The sequence below is a fragment of the Phocoena sinus genome, chromosome 6 (genome assembly GCF_008692025.1).
Source record: "Phocoena sinus isolate mPhoSin1 chromosome 6, mPhoSin1.pri, whole genome shotgun sequence".
Taxonomy (NCBI): Eukaryota; Metazoa; Chordata; class Mammalia; order Artiodactyla; family Phocoenidae; genus Phocoena; species Phocoena sinus.
The window spans coordinates 1,272,547-1,288,866 of record NC_045768.1 but is presented as its reverse complement, the minus strand read 5'-3'; the positions used below and the strand labels follow the sequence as shown (position 1 = coordinate 1,288,866).

Sequence of the window (16,320 nt, the reverse complement as noted above, 5' to 3'; positions counted from 1 at the left end):
TCACGCTAAGTAAACTGCTTCACTTTGGACCCATGAGATGTACGCAATGACCCCCCCCCCCAAGGACACGAAGCCCAATGTCAAGCCAAACTAATACGTCAGTGTCGCGTCAACTCTCTCTTCTCCATGATTTGGGTCAGAGAAAATGCCTAGAAAGAATCCATAAAACCCTACTCATTTCGAGCCCCATTACCACAAAAACCTTTGTAACAAAAGAGATTTTCTGTTAATTGATTCAAAGCTCAATGGCACATTCTTTGAGCAAAATTTTATACATACAATCTGAAGAGTTTCTTGAAATCAGATGGGATTAGCTGTGCCTTCTCATTAATGGAATTTCTCCCATTTGTATCAAAAGATTGCGTGTGTATTGCTTTAGAATTTACACTCCATATTTTGGAAGCGGAGGCGAATAAAAGTTTGATGACGGTATTTGTGGGAGTTGGCTTTACATCACTGATCACGATTCACTCGGGTCTGAAGTATTCACTATTCCCTAAAAGCCCTTTCTCAGTGGACACTTACCTGGGGGCAGTGGGTGGGGGCATAGGAGCACAGCACAGGGGCCAGGAGAGACCGAGCTTCTTGCTTTGGAATGTGACAGCCTCTTACAAGAGCACTGCAACAGACTGCTTCTTTCTAGGACTCAATCTTTGGCCAGGAAGAGCTCATATTAAGATTCAATAGATGCATTTATTTAAAAATATAAATATGGAAAAATAAATAAAGACTAGATTGAATGCCCCTAGATTTTCCCACATTCAAAGCCTAAGTTTTTTTTTTTACGAGATGGATTAAGACACAAAGCAGTATCGGACTCTAAACCCTTTAAGAAAACAAGACATCCAGGCTGGTGTGGGCCGGCCTAGGCTGGTAAGGTGTGACATTCCAAGCTTCCAGCGGCTTCTCAGACCCAGGAAACGCACCACTTAACGTTAATGCCGCTCGTAGCTAACGTTACCTAAGCAAATGGACCCAAATGGACCGGGAGAGGAGAAGGAGGTGGTCTCGTGGGCCTGAACCGCCGGCCGGCCGTCCTCATCCCAGCCTCAGCTCAGTCCTAGCGCGTGCCGTGGGAACAGAGGCCCAGGGTCACCGGACCCCTGGCGGCGTGCCTGGCGCTCAGACAAGGAAGGGCAGCTCTTGGTTTGGGTTTGAGGGGCTGCTGGGAGGCTGCAGATCCGGACGTGCAGACATAAAGGGAGGTCAGGGTGCCTGGCCCGCACGCGGGCTCTGCCGCTGGCTTCAGGGCACGCGAGCTGCTCATGGCCAGCCTGGGGTCTCCCACCGACAGCGGCCGCGGTGCGGGGAAGCCGCCCTGAGAGAGGGAAGCGCCGTGGGGGCGTGCGGTTCTGTCCCAGCGGTGGACGGCGGACCTGGGGCCTCCCGTCGGGCTCTCGCAGAGGAGCGGGCAGCCCCCAGCAGCGGTTCCTCAGTGTCCCGGACGGCAGCCTCCTCCGTCTTCCCGGGTTCCTGGGTCAGATACCCTCCCGGGTTGCAGGTGCCCAGTCCTCCTTCGGCAAATTTCCTCAAGAGACGGTACAGATGGCGCTGGAGTGCTGGCTCTTCAGCGCCTGCTGTCTCTGGATCTCTCTGGAAATCCGTCTCTTAATTCCTATCAGGTACAGTTCTCGGTCAAACTTGCCGGCGGCTAGCGGGATGCTGGGGAGGAAAGAGCCATCAGGAGGGCGCCATCCTCCTGGCCTCTGTACTCGGGCGTTTGCCGCGGGCGGCACGTGGAGGGTGGGGATGGCCGAGGCCCGGGTCCCCGCGGCTGTCCCGACTGGCGGCACAGCCGCAGCACAGCGCCATGAGCCAGCAGGACGCTCCCTCCCACCTGTGCCAGGCCTGCCTCGCAGCAGCTCTAGGACAACCCCAGCTGCCACTGGCTGTTCCAGGGGTCCGGGCGAGGTCCCCACACTCTGGCGTGGCGCTCGCCTGACACCTGCTTCAGACAACCTACGCCAGCCACCTCCACGCAGGGCGGCTGGAACCCTGCTCCCCTCGGGGCATCAGGACACAGGAGACCAGGCCGTGCTCCCAGGCGGCCCCCCCTGCGCCGCCCCCCCCCCCCCCCGGGCCCGGGAGTGAGGCGGGTACTGACTTGTCTCTCCCCGGCCTCACTCTGACCCGGAACAGGCCGTACACAGGGCGGTGGTCGGACGTCCTGATCCCGGGGCAGGAGGAGTACTTGACGGGACAGATGTCGTCCCTGTGGCGGCTCCTGTACATGACGCGGTCCTGTGGGGAGGGTTCCAGGGGCCGTCTGGCTGCCGGGCTGGACCGGCTTGCCTCGCGTCGGCTGCCCTTGAAAGAGTCCCAGCCCCCACGCTCCCCCAGCCCTGCGGGCGGCTCACCGTGTACGAAGGGGTCCTCTGCTTGGAGGTGGTATCATACGAGTCCTTCCCGACGTCGAACTTGTACGACGGCAGGAAGTGGATGTCTGGCTCCTGGAAGCCCTTGAAGATGGACCCTGGGACGGGCAGAGCCCCCACCTCAGCGCCACGGCTCGGAGCCCAGGGCTGCCCCCGCCCCCCGGGGTCCCTCCCGGCCGGGCGGCTGCTCTCGCCGCCTCACCTCTCTTCATCTCCCGCGTGAGCTGGTCGCGCTGCAGCAGCTCCTGCACGCGGGCGCCCGGGTCCCGCTTCAGGATGGCGTCCACGGCCGCCCGCCCGCCGCTCAGGCGGAAGTTGAAGTCTCCGAACCAGAAGACCCCGTCAAAGCGGGAGGTGACGTCCGCTGGGGCGTGAGCGGGTGGAAAGGCGCGTGAGCCCAGCCCTCCCCGCGCTCCTCACTCCCACTGCAAGGCCGGGGCTCCCTGGAAAGCGGGTGGCAGCCCACGACGCTGCTGGGGCTCAGGGCTGGGGGGCGCGTCCACAGCTTTCTGGGTTCACGCGGTCACGGGTCACGACTCAGGGAGCAGGCGCCAGGCCTCGCTTCGGTCAGCCAGCGACTTTCCAGACTTTTCTGACCTCGACTCTCAAAAGCTCTGAACAGCCCACTAACCCTCCAGAGAACACGGCAGAAGCCGCCTCGTCTTCGGGGGAAGGTAAAGCAGCTCACCGGCGTCGGAGCGGTAGGGGCTGGTGTCCGGCACATTCTTGGGCAGCGCCAGGCCCTGGACAGTCTTGCTGTAGTCCACCAGCCGCTCGCCCACCTTCCCGTCTCCAGCTGCAAGGACAGCGTGGGGGGGCCCTCTCCAGAGGCAGGTTTCTGAGCCCAGGGCTGGGCGCCTGGGGGGTTCCGTCGGGGGCAGACCCCCGCGACCCCAGCGAGCTCTAATCACACAGCGTCTGCACCGTGACCCTCGCCACCAGGGGGTCTGGGGGGTCCAGGGGCTAGGGACTTACAGGTGAAGTGGGACGTGATGAAGAGGAGGGAGGTGCCGAAAAAGGTGAAGCTGACGCCGAGGGCCCCCTTGGTTTTGATCTGCGACACGATGCGCGTGGTCACCGTGGAGCTCTCCACCTCTGCACGGAGGGAGTAGGGCTGACCGGGCCGGATGCAGCCCCGAAGGCCCCACGCCGCCGCACCGCCCGCCCCCCACGCGCACGTCCGGCCCCCGGGGCCGCCTACCAGAGCAGAACCAGATGAGGTCCCTGCGGATGAGCACGGACATGTAGAGCGCCCCGTGGGCCGCCGAGTACAGCATGACGTAGTGGGGGCCCAGCGTCTCCTGCAACCTCGTCTCCCACTCCCGCCTGCGGGGAGGGGCACCGTGGTCGCACAGCACGACGGGGAGCCCGGGGCCTCCCTGGGAGGCCAGCTTCCTCCTGCATCCCCAGTGACAGGCTGGGTCCCCGACCCCTGATAAGAGCCGGGGGGCAGGAGGGAGGCCACCTTCCCCGCAGGGCCTGGTGCAGTCGGGGCCCCTCCGCCCCGGCCAGGCCTCGCGCTGCTGCCCGTGTGCTGCCGGGGCTCTGCCCCCAGCCCCCAGCAGGTAAACTGGCAACACAGTCCGGGCCGCAGGCAGACCCAGGAGAGGTGAGCGACGCCTTGCACGGGCTGGGCTGGAGCCCGCGGGACCCCACTGCCCATCTGCCCCTGCCCCCACTGCCCATCTCTTGGAGCAGCTCCTTATTTACAAGAAGATGAACCTCATTCCTTCTAAATTCTATGAGTCCCCGTTGGAGAAGAAAACGATCCCGGTTCAGCCCAGGCTCGGCCACGGCCCACGTTTTGCCGCACACGGGGGTCTCGGGCCACAGCAGCTTCAGCCCCAAAGGCCCGCCTGGCGCCGCTGTTCACAGGGACCAGGGTGCACCGGTGCGGCAGAGACACGGGGCGGGGCGGCAGCAGTGGCGGGAGAGGGGCGCGCAGCCCTACCTGTCCGAGCAGCCCTCCTGGACCCCGACGACGTACAGGTCCTGAGCAAAGTCAGCCTCGGCCGGCAGCAGGAGCTCGTCCAGGTTCGGGGGCAGCTCCTGCGGAAAAGCGGCGCCTGGCAGGGGCCGAAGGGGCCCAGTGCGAGGGGCTCCTGCTGCCTGGGGACCCGAGGCCGCTCCCGAGGCCACCATGGGGAGGCCCTGGCCCAGGCAGGCCGCCGCTCCTCCCCCGAGCCTGCACCACCCCCTTGGCTGCGCTCTTCCCTCGCTGGGCACCCACGGGCCTGGCCATCCCCCAAGTGCACCCCTGATGTGCACGGGGTTGGGGGGAGGGAGACGCCCCCTCCTCTGCACCTCTGCCCTCACTGCAGCCCCGGGGAGGGAAGCGGGCGCCCCGTCGGTGGTCTTCACCCCCCGACCTGCTGCCGGCCTTGGCCCTCTGGGCCCTGCTGTGGGCCACGCCGTGGATACGCTGGTGGCTCCCCGAGGGTGGCAGAGGCACCAGCCTGGGCACCTGCCTTCACTTCGGCTCAGGTTGCTGTTTCATGGGGGCCCGTCCAACCTAGCCCTGCCCTGTTCTCTCCCCGCGCCCGTCACCCCGATGTCAGCCCAGGACGCGGCCGCTTCGATGCTCTGGACAGCAAGCACGATGGCACACGTGGACGACAGCAGGCGCTCAGGAAATGGCCCAAGACCCCGGTGGTGGCAACAGTGTTAGGTCACCCGCAGTCTAGAAGCCCACGGCTGGCCTCAGAATCGGAGCACCCCACGCGCAGGGATGGAGCCCCCTAACTGTGGGAAGGGAAAGCTGGCGGGATGGCGTCCAGCGGGCTTCCCCAGAAATCAGTGTGCGGACCCCCAGCCTGCCCGGCTCCAGTCGCCCCGGTGGTCAGATGCTCGTCCCATTGGCACAGATGTCCTGAGCTCCAAGCGCCCCGGCTTGCAGGCGGGATGGAGGAGCCCCTGACCGCGTGGGACACACAGCGGGAAACAGACTCGGGTTCTGGTGTGGACGCCAGTCCAAGGTGCACAGCGGCGGACTCACGTCCCCATATGTGTGCTGGGACCCACAGGGTGCACCCAGGAGTGGCCCGGGGCAACCCTAACGGCCTGGCCCTGTGCTGGGCATTGCCACGGGGAGGCCGCGCGTCGGGGAGAGGGGGCTCTCGGGGAATCTCTGCCCCTTCCTCCCAAATGTGCTGGGAGCCTAGAACTGCTCTAAAAAAATACGGTGTGTCTGCAAAAAGAAGCATTAATGCCCCACCAGGCGGTGGAGAGGTGGGCGAGAGGGTGTGATGGACAGGAGTCCCCTCCGGGGGACGGGGAGGCTGGGGGAGCCCCAGGAAGAACCTGGTGGGAACCCAGCGCCGTCCTGGGTGGGGGTGGACAGCCCGCTTACCTTCTGTCCCTGCATGTTCCACGTGGCCACGAAGAGGGCCACGTTCCGGTCTGGGAAGTAGCGGGCCAGCTCGTCTGCCCCCATCAGGGCCCCACTCGCCAGGAGACTCCCCTCCAGGTAGCTCCTGCGGACACGGGACAGACTAAACCGGGGCCGGGGGGTGGGGGTGGGTCGCAGCACATGGGCCCAGGGAGGGGCCGGGAGCAGGACACACCTCCCAGGGGTCGGGAGCTCCTCTCCCAGAGCTGGGATTCCCTCAGGACCCCGTGGTCAGCACAGAGCACAGTGCCGAGGTGCCCTGCTCTCTAGGGAAACCCGCAGTGTTCACAGCGCTACAAACACCACAGGCTTTCGGCTTCCGTCCGTCGCCTCCCGAGAGGAAGGGACGTAAAGGTGACATTTGGGGCTTTTTTGTGGAACCGCTAAGGGCAAAGCCCCGGAAGGGCCGCAGAGGTCGAAGTGGGCTTCTGCACGGTAAGCAGACTTGGGGGGGACGTGCGCCCTTGTCCGGGGCTCCGGCCTTTGCCTCGCCGCCCAGCACTGGGAGCTCGTAAGGCTGCCCGTGACACACCTGTCCTCACAGGACCCGAAAGTTCAATCCACTGTGAGATTCTCATAGAATAGAGCAGGCAAATGGTGCAAAGTCTCGAACAGCATCGCAGAGGCCCTAATACAGCACAGCTAAGCCCCAGCTCTGGTCCTGCCCTCGTGCAGGGGGCCGCGTCTGACATCCGCTCCTTCCGTGAGCGCCGTGCAGGACTTAGGCTTCGAGGCCATCAGTCTGTCACCGCTTAACACCTGAAAGCAGCCTCGGCCGATGCCCATGTGCCAATGAGACTGCACTTAAGGACACCAAAACCTGAGTTTCATGTAATTTCCACGTGTCATGAAAAGAATGTTAGTACGGCCTTGGGGTTTTTTTTTTTTTCAACCACGTGAAAACCGTTCCTGGAGGACCTGTGATAGGACCGTGTCTGGTCAGGTTCGCAAGGAGGGAGGGGAACCCACGCGCTCAATCCAAGTTCAAATGTCTCACTTGCTGTTTTCATTCCAACTTGCTAAGAAATCCCTACACCTTAGCTTGCAAACAGGCACCAATCCCTTCGAAGGAGATGAAATCAGGGTCCAGTCCTCACAAACTCTCATGAGAAACTCTTAAACCCTGACCAAGCTTTGGAGGACATGAATTCAAGTACGTCAGGAGGGAGGAACCTCCTTGAGGTCACCCCACCATGCTGAGGATCCTAACCGGCTGACTGCTGCCCGCGGGGCTGTCTTCTCCAAACCAGCCCGGTCCGCAGCGTAACCAGAAAGCAGCCCCTCCAAGGGCACAGTCTGCGTCCCTTTCCTCAGTCCTCAGCCCTGACCCGGGCCAGATCCAGGCTGTCTGCGTGCAGCCCGCAAGCTAAGAATCGCTCCTACGCTTTTATTTTATTTGTAAATACGTATGTATTTATTTATTTATTTTGGTTGTACCGGGTTTTAGTTGCAGCACGTGGGATCTTCGCTGCGGCCCGTAGGATCTTTTAGGTGTGGCATTCGGACTTCTTAGTGGCGGCACGCGGGACATAGTTCCCCGACCAGGGATCAAACCCGGGCCCCCTGCATTGGGAGCATGGCATCTTACCCACTGGACCACCAGGGAGGTCCCCTACACTTTTAAATGGTTGGGAAAAACCAGTAGTCCGTGGCATGGGAAAGTGCCCTGAGATTCACCATTCGGCCTCCCTGAAGGAGGCGTTCCTGCCCCACAGCCGCGCTGAGCACTGCCACAGAGACCACACGGCTCCCACAGTTGAAACAGTCCCTACCCAGCCCGCCGACCCGTGTCCTGGGACACACGGAGGGTCTGGAGGTGGGGAGCCCGTCAACCCACTGTCGGCTGCTTGTGTGAGAGCAAAGCTGGGGATCTGATTTTGAGATGTGCTTCTCATTTTTGTGTAACAGGCGAGCTACATAAATTGCATAAAATTTGAACAGAGAACTCATACTTGTCTTTAGGCTGCTCGGCCTGTGGGATCTTAGTTCTCGGGGCCATGGAAGCGAGAGCGCCGAGTCCTAGCCACTGGACAACCCGGGAATTCCCTGTGAAATCATACTTTAAACGCACGAAGAGATCTCGCCCTTTACGAGAAACATGCTGAATTACTTTAACAAAGGAACCCGTTTTGCCCTAAAACAGTGCCCGGCGCTGATGGAGGGAGCAGGAGGGAGGCTGGCGGCCAGAGGAACCACCTGCCCGGCTTTCACTGCTGGGCTCACCGAGGGCGGGGGTGGGTGAGGATTACCTTCCATCTGCCCCCTGACCCCCAGAATCTGCGAATGTGACCTTATTTAGAAAAAGGATCTTTGCAGACATGTAATTAGTTAAGGATCTTGAGACGAGGTCCTCCTGGATGAGGGTGGCCCTAAATCCAGGGACCGCTGTCCTTATAGAAGAGGAGAGACAGACACACAGAGCAGAGGCCGCACGAGGACGGAGCAGAGACGGGGGTGGCGCGGCCACAAGCCAGGGACGCCTGGGCCCCCAGAAGCTGCAAGAGGCAGGAGGGACCCTCCCTGGAGGCTTGGGAGGGAGCGCGGCCCTGCCACACCTGGATCTCTGAATTCTGGCCTCAGGACCGGGACGAGTAACTCCTGTTTTAAGACTCTAGTCTGCGGCGCTTTGTTGCGGCCACCCCAGGACGCCAGCACAGGGACTGCCTCACTCTTCCCCTGCCCGCGCCCACGGCCAGAGGGGTTGGCGCAGGCCTGGTCTGGATGGGAGGGTGCGGCGGGGGGCGGTGGTGACAGAGCTCCCCCTGCCCCCCGGGGCCTCGAGCGCCCTGGCAGGGAGTGGATGGCGTGGGGCCCCCAAGTCAGGGCCGAGGCCCGATGTGCGCTTCAAACAACCTGCCCAGCCCCGGCCGGTGCGGCAGGGGCCGTGAGAGCCAGCGGTCAGCGGCCAGGCCCAGCACGGACAGGGCCGGGGGTCGGGGAGAGCACGGGATGGCCTCCCGAGTCACAGCGTGGGCACCAGGCTCCCAGAGACGATGGGTCAGGAGCGAGCTGGTGGGCGTGGCTGGGTTGGGCTCAGAAGCGCCTGGAACCCCGGTCCTGGTGAGCCCTCATGGCGCTGGCTCAGGAGAGGTGGGCAGAGGTGCGAGATGGGAGTCGAGCGGAAGGGTGGCGCCCACCTCCCCTTCAGACTATAAAGAAGTCAAGACGGACTAGTTATTCAAGCCCCCTGAGGCCCGGAAGCCCGGCGTCCTCCGAGATGCGAGACCCCTCTCCTTGCCCATGGGGTTGGAGCCGGGGTGGGGATCGCTGGGCAGCCCTCGGCAGACGGAGCCCCGAACGCTGAGAAATCTCGGGGCGCTCCTGAGAGCAGAGTGCACGAGTCGGGCTCTGCCTGCGCCCCTCCCTGCCAGAGGTGGGCCCCGGGGACCCTCCCCTCGGGGCAGCCTAGCCGCAGTCTCTGGGGCCCCCAGCCGTGTCCAGCTCTCCGTCCTGGAAAGGTGCCAGCACGTGCACAGGGCACGGCTGGCTAAACGCTGGTCCTGACCAAAGCGGCTACGTGGACGCGGGTTCCCTGACCCACCCTGGAGTCCTGGGCCGACCTGCACACGTGGACGAAGGTTGTCCCCGACGGAGCAAGAAATGGGAAGGAAAACAGGGCCGCCCAGTGCGCAGAGAGATCTGCGTACCCCACCATCTGCTTCATAGAGCCTGTGGGGCTGAGACGCAAAGGAAAAGCTGGTGGGGGGGGGCCTGGGAGATGGGGGTCAGTGGAGGGAGACCCGCTGCTGCACCTCACACGCTTTCAGGGGAGGCTTCCGTGGTTCTCACGGGGCTTCTGAAGGCTCACGAAAGCCACGGACACAGGCCACGATGCCGCCCACACCCGAGGCCCTACCTGTTGCGGACGTCCTTGGTGCGGACGGGCACCAGGAGGCTGACGGCGGACCTGGCCGAGTGTAGGGAGCAGTCGTCCCGGGCCAGGGGGCTCGGGGGCTGGCCGGGGCACAGGCTGCTGTGGGCCCGGAACGGTCTGGCCTGCCACCGCAGCTGGCGGTCCGCGTGATCCAAGTCCACCTTGTTTGCTGTCCGCAGGGCGTCGGAGGCGACGTTCCAGTCCATGGCGGGCAGTGGGCGCGGGGGAAGCAGGCTGGCCAGCCGCGGGGTGCTCCCGGCCGAGACCCCGTCCCGGTGTAGGAGGTCCAGGGAAGTGCTGATCATTCCGGAAAGACAGTTACCCAGCGAGGAGGGACCTCCGCTGCCCAGGGCCCTGCGGGTTGTGGGGATCTCCTGCAGGGAGGTGCTCAGGCAGGGCGGGGAGCCACCGCGGGTGGCGGTCCCAGGGGCCTCGTCCTGCAGGGAGCCCCCGGAGGGGCTGGGCCCATTCCTCGTGGCCAGGTCCTCACGGCTGGTTCGAAAACGCCTCTTCCTCCAGCCCTTCTCATCCAGGGACAATGCTCGCTCCAGCCTGGGCCTCGGCGGCGGCGGCTTCGGACTGAAGGGTCTCCCCCTGGCCTGTGGGTCCTCGCCGACTTGCACCGGGGTGTCGAGGGGGCGCACTGGGCTCTTCTCGGGTCCCCGACGGTCGTCAGCGGCCGGGGACCCCGGGCGGGCGGCGAGGTCTTCGTCAGTGTTAGGAAACCGTCCCTTGAGCATTCTGACCTCAGGCTGCAGATGCCCCTGGGCGGCGGGCTGCTGGGCGGCCTCCGAGTGCCCCAGGCTCGCCAACTTGGACGGCACAGTCCAGCGGCCAGCCCTCACACCCGGCGGCAGCCGGGCCGAGCCGAGCCGGGAGACGGCTCCTCCTGGGGCTGCTGGCGACGTCCAGCGTCAGGGATGCGTGGTCAGCCGTCGCTGGGCGAGCTGCGGAGGAGAGAAAGGGCAGCAGCTCCCCCTGGGGCCGGGGTGGTCCAGCTGGAGCAGAGCCAGCTGCTGCATGGCTGGTAGCCCTGACGGTCTGGAGTCCTCGGCAAGTACCTAAGGGAAAACCACGCGATTAGCCTTCCACGACCGGGGCCCCAGTGTCACTTAATGATCCTGGAGGGCAGCTGTGGTGCAGGGCGACAGAGCGGACAGGTCAGCAGCAGTCCACCAAGAACAGGCACGTCGGCACCCGGGCCGCCGCCTCCTCCTAGGAGGCCGGTGAAGGCCCAGCGTCTTAGGAAGGAGAGAAGCCACCCTCCTGACAGGGTTGCTCCTCACGTGGGGAGCCAGGGGCGCGACCCACTGAGAATTCCCGCCCCCAAGGCGTAGGCACGGCCTTGGCAGGGGTCCCGGCCCGCGCCCCTTCCCCCCGGGAGCCCGGCGGCCCGGCCTCGCTCACCTGAGAGCCCTCCACCATCGCTCGGCCCGCAGACGCCGCCCCGAGAGCGGGCGACCCTGAGCGGGTCTGCGGCCCGGGCAGCAAAGGCCCCTGACTCAGGACTGCGAGTCGGGCCGGCCGGCTGCGCGCTCCCCAGGGCAACGACCGCCGCGGAGCCGCGGGGCTGGGGGTGGGCAAGGGGAACGAGACCCGCGCCCGGGACCCCCGCGCCCCGCCCCACGCCGGGAATCCCGCAACCCGAGGCCGCGCCAGGAATCCCCGCGCCCCGACTCCAACCCAGGGTCGCCCCGCCCAGTCCTCGAGCCCCGCCCAAGGCCTCCGCGCCCCCGCCCAGGGGTCACTCCGTGCCGAGGACCCCTGGGCCCCGAGCCCCCGCCCCGCACCTCCTCCAGGACTGCCGCCCCGCATCCCGCACCGCGCCCGGAGGTCTCCTCTCTCCCGCAGCCCCTCCCGGGGTCACCGAGCCCCGCGCCCCCACCTCGGGGCGCCGCCTGCTCCCCAGCTCCGCGGGCTTCGGCGGCCGCTCCCCGGCAACCGGCGGGCAGGGCGGCCCCGGCCCCGGCGCCTGCAGCGGCCACTGGCGGCCGGAGGACCCAGCGGCGCCAAGCGAGGCGGGAGGGCGCCCTCTGGTGGGCGCCAGGAACACCGCGGCTCCCTTCCCCGCGTCCGCCCCGCTCCCCGGTCCGCTGCCCGTCTTCCCCGCGCCCGGAAGCCCCTGCCCTCCTCTCCGTCTAGTGGCGGGGGGGGGGGGGGGAACCTTCCCTGCAGAGGGGATACTAGGAGGCAGAGCGTTGCCCTGGGCCCTCATTGTCACTGCCATCAGGATGGGTCTTCCCATCACACCCACCCGCCGCCGATCAGAGAGGAGCCCCTTCTTCCTGGGAGCCCCTAACGGGCGAGTCTGGCAGAAGACGGGAAGCAGTGGCCCGGGGCGCCTCTATAAGCCAATCCACAGGGGGCGGGTGAGGCCAGGGTCTCCCCACGGGCTTCCAATCAACAAAAGGAGACATGGCGAAAGGGCTTGAGAGCGCAAAATATTTTATTTAACAATGTGCACTTAGGAAAAATAGCAGCTCCCGCCTCAGAGGAAGCTTCTCGAATCAAAAGTCGCTGGCAGTCAGACACAGAGGACGACGGGTAGGGCTGAGGAGGAAGCCGAGGGCGCCAGGTGGGTCTCGGCCCAGGAACCGCACCGAGCGCTGACCCTGGGACGCGAGAGACCGCCCGTCGACGAGGTCGGCCTCTCCCAAAGGGACGAATCAGTGGAACATTCTGGAAACCGTTCTGTGAGTCCTTCCTAGACGGCAGGTGGCCCAGAGCGGCCGGCGCGGACCCCACCCTCACACAAGCCCTACCCTTGGACTAAAGCCCCAACAAACCGTGTTCCCCCGGCGTTCTACAGAAATTATTTCCTAATGATTTTTTTAAATATCTAAATCTTTTCCTTAGACTGAAGAAGAAAGTGAACAGTTTGAAGAACAGTCGATGAAGCCTTAAAGCTGAGTCCACCAGGAGGAGGTCTTCCTGTGCAGGTTCACAGGCTGAGTCAGGATATTAGCCACGGAAGGTCTCGGTGCAGAAAAATCAGATTCCAGAGCTTCTGACGAGAAATTATTTCAAGCCACTTTCTTCAAGATGTTACCTACTCCTTAAATGACGCGATGGTGAGAGGAGGCCAGACAACTGGACTGCACCGTGAAGGCGGGCCAGAACACATGGCCTCAGCGGGTCCGCAGGGAACAGTCACAGTTGTGACACTGGTTGATTAACTCGGATCAGTCACGCCAGAGCACGAGGCCCCTGTGGCTCTGTCCCAGCGACGGAGCCGCCCCTTGCTGACAGCAGAGTCAGTCCCTCCGGCTGCGTGGAAGCGTCATGGTCCTAGTGAGGCCACAGGAAATTACACAGGGCTGGACACATCTTCGCTACAGGAGATAAACACACGTCAGCAGTGAGGGCCGCGCTCGAAACCTAACGGAATTGTTGCTAAATGAAGCCCGTGTTTCCTTTGAGACAAAGCATCCTTCCAGGTTCAACAGCGCGAGGTGGGGGCTGACCACCTCAGGACGTGCACCCCTGGCCGCGTTCCTCTCTGAGTCAGAGGTGCACTGTTTCCTTCCAGCGTCTTCAAGGACCCTGGGATTTATCTGGCAGTAATTCACCGTTAGGTTTTGAGAGGTGCCTTAGTTACTGAAAAGCAAAGTCCTCCCGTAGCCAAGATGCTTCCAGCTTCACTTAGTGTAACATCCTCAAATGACTGTGAATGTGGGATCCTTAAATCATGCCTTCAGGTGGAAGATTCTAGTAAGTCCCAGATTCCCTCTTTTCATCCAGCTTCCTGAAGGTGTGGAGTTAATGCCGGCAACGCTTCATAAATCATTTCTGAATCACTGCATCCGTCTCCACTTGGGAACAGACGGGAGTCGCAGGCAATCAGTCTGATGAGCTCCTGGTGGAGTAATCACTTCAGGGTTCCAAATGCCAGTCCAGGACAGGGACCATCCTAGCTCAATATGCTGGGTACTTCCTCTGGCCAACCCTTCCCATCCTTGAACTTCCCGAGGCAGCAGAGGCCTGAAACGACAAGGGACAGCACTGAGCTCCGCACGCCCGTCCCCGACGGCGGGGGGCCCTCGGGGAAGGACCAGCAGGTCTGCGGAACAAGCCAGAACAGACCGTTCCCTCAGCAAACAGGCACGTTCTGTTCGTTTTATTCTGTTTGCAAGCCCACGGTCACAGACCAAGTCGGCAGCACATCTTGGCATTCCCTTTAAAGGTGCCTGCAGCTTGGTTAGGGTGGTGGGCTGAGGCTGACTCCAGCAGCTGGGTGTCTAAAGAGCCCAGGGAGAGCGTGGTCTGGCCTGCCACCGAGGGGTGCAAGGGATGCCCAGGGGAGGCCGTGGACAGAACACAGGTGCTTCCTCTTGCTCCCGCGAAAATGCCAACTGGAATGACAGTCAAGGAGCTTTTGTAAAGGCATAAACTGCAAGATGCAGGTTACAGGAGAGAAGAAAACAACTACCGAATCGTGGAATGGAGAAGCAGATGGCAGCCGGGGATGAGAGAAAGGTGCAGGGCGCAGAGGCCCGCCCCCGAGGAAGCCCGAGGCCGGGACAGGCCGGTGTCGGGTGAGGCTTTGCATCCCGAAAGCCAAGACCTCCCCACAGACCCCTGCCCCCCAACCTGCGCTCCCCAGACTGGCGGCCAGTCCATCCTCCACAGGCCAGAGCCTGGGAGGGAGAGAAATAAAAGGAAGCATTCATGACCTTCCTGGCCTGGAGGTCACGAGCTACCAGGTGAAGGGAGGCCAAGGTCGGCATGGGTGAGGGAGTCAGCAGGAACCGGCGGGGGCACCCCCACCCAGGGCCGTGGCAGAGCCGGAGAGGGTGAGCAGACGAGTCAGGGTCTCACCGGGGGAGCCCCCACCCTGCTCCCACCCGCCCCGGGGAGACAGCAGGGGCACTTACTTGTGCAAACTGAGCAGGGTTGTAGAAGGGCACCGCTGCTGCGGGAGGGCCCCCTGCAGGGGCGTGAGCACCCGGAGCCTGAGAAGCACAGGGAGCTCACCTCAACAACTAACAGTGCATGGGCGGCTTGTTTCATTTGCAAATACAGGTACTATTTCTGAGAAAGGGTTTATAATATCAATACTTTCAAATGTGCCACAGAAGCTGGTCAAAGATACTTCTTGCGGGCTTCCCTGGTGGCGCAGTGGTTGGGAGTCCGCCTGCCGATGCAGGGGACGCGGGTTCGTGCCCCGGTCCGGGAGGATCCCACGTGCCGCGGAGCGGCTGGGCCCGTGAGCCATGGCCGCTGAGCCTGCGCGTCCGGAGCCTGTCCTCCGCAACGGGAGAGGCCACAGCAGTGAGAGGCCCGCGTAACGCATAAAAAAAAAAAAAAAAAAAAAAAAAAAAAAAAAAAAGATACTTCTTGCAACGCTGTATTTAATTACTTAATGGTTCATAGGAAAACGGTAAAAACCAAAGCAGCATGCAGAGTGCAATGCTTTAGAACCAGAGCGCACACATGAGGTGGCACGGAGCTCTGAGTGGGCACTCAGCGCCAGGGGGAGCCCTTAGTAGGTACTTTTGACTGCTGCAGACCTCAGGTGTCCAGCTACAAAATCCAGCGTTTTAATTCACACATAAAACAAGTCACATGAAGCCTTTCTGCCAAGCTGAGGGAAAAGCTCAGTGCCCCAATACGCAGAGAAGATGAAGTATTCCTTTATTTCCCACACAGAGCGACCCCGGACAGCTGTCACTGCCTCACTCTGCCTGCCTAAAATAAACCTTCTCGTGCTTGTCAGAAAACAGAATTCTCTCTTTCAAATGAGAGCATCCTGACACTGACACACACACAGACACACTCACACACACACACACACTCTCTCTCTCTCTCTCTCTCTCTCTCTCTGAGGCTATGCCTATGGCTAGTCGTTTGAAAAAACCAGTTCAGAAAGAGCCCTTGCACAGAACTGCTTCGTTCACTACAAGATTCTTGGGGTCGGTTCGATTGTTGACGTGTCTGGCTATTCACCACCGCCCTTTAAAAACGTCTAAAGAAAGGAACACTGCATCCTCAGGCACGTGAGGGCCGGGAGGTGACAAGTGATGTCAGTGGCCAGGGGCACGATGGCCGGCCAGCATAGCGATCTCAAGGAAAGACAGACGACCCCGTTCAAATCCACGCCCAGTGCGCGCGGCCAGCCACAGGGACCTGGTTAAAACGCTGGCTCACTTCACGTGATAACGAGCTCAGTGAACTACGGCGCGAAAGCTACGAAACAGCAAGGACACACAGACACAGACAGATACAGAAATCAACATGCACGTCACCGCTCCAAGCCGGCAGTTCAATCCCAAAGAGCTTTATGACGCTGTTAGGATCAGCATGGCTCGATGGGAGAAAAGCCAGAGTTAGCCTGAAACTCCTATTTTCATGTACAGTTTTTACTGGAAACGACCCCTGGTTGCGGGGAGGGAGGTCTGCCCAGGCCTGGGCCCAAGGCGGCCAGACCTCGTGCCCCCCGAGGGACCGAGGACAGGAGAGCCCAGCAGAGGGGCGAGCCTGGCTGCCGAACACACACGCAGCCCTTCACTCTAGCCAGAGCTCCCAACAACTCTGCGGAAACAAGCGTGACTTTAAGGAATACAACACTTTTTGAGTTCTAGAAAGTTTCTAAGCTGCCCTTTTCCTTCCTGTTAACTTCGTTTTAAAGAAGCCATCTGGACAATAAAACGAGCTTCCTCAGCCCAGACCTTCCGCAGATGCGC

The 16,320-nt window shown here is 62.2% G+C and overlaps 2 protein-coding genes across 6 annotated transcripts in view; both read right to left on the bottom strand.

Annotated features, from left to right (window-relative positions):
- Positions 1 to 668: 668 nt before the first annotated feature.
- On the bottom strand, positions 669 to 11,592 carry INPP5E (inositol polyphosphate-5-phosphatase E). 2 transcript variants are annotated; one of them, XM_032635358.1, is made up of 11 exons: positions 11,523 to 11,592; positions 9,620 to 10,698; positions 5,725 to 5,848; positions 4,327 to 4,424; positions 3,577 to 3,701; positions 3,351 to 3,470; positions 3,064 to 3,171; positions 2,578 to 2,739; positions 2,358 to 2,473; positions 2,105 to 2,241; positions 669 to 1,662 (listed from the first exon to the last, which is right to left on the bottom strand). In XM_032635358.1, the coding sequence occupies exons 2-11, from the start codon at positions 10,375 to 10,377 to the stop codon at positions 1,530 to 1,532; spliced, it is 1,881 nt and encodes a 626-aa protein (XP_032491249.1). In that variant the 5' UTR covers positions 10,378 to 10,698; positions 11,523 to 11,592; the 3' UTR covers positions 669 to 1,529. The 2 variants fall into 2 exon arrangements, with proteins under 2 accessions (XP_032491249.1, XP_032491250.1); XM_032635359.1 differs by lacking the exon at positions 11,523 to 11,592 and adding an exon at positions 11,045 to 11,202.
- Positions 11,593 to 12,065: 473 nt separating this feature from the next.
- Positions 12,066 to 16,320, bottom strand: part of SEC16A (SEC16 homolog A, endoplasmic reticulum export factor) — a 32,993-nt gene continuing 28,738 nt past the window's right edge. For all 4 annotated transcript variants that reach the window (XM_032634327.1, XM_032634323.1, XM_032634324.1 and 1 more), the window contains exons 29-30: positions 14,512 to 14,589; positions 12,066 to 13,618 (exon numbers count right to left, since the gene is read on the bottom strand). In XM_032634327.1, the coding sequence (XP_032490218.1) occupies positions 13,553 to 13,618; positions 14,512 to 14,589 (144 nt within the window). In that variant the 3' untranslated portion in view covers positions 12,066 to 13,552. The remainder of the gene's footprint in view (positions 13,619 to 14,511; positions 14,590 to 16,320) is intronic.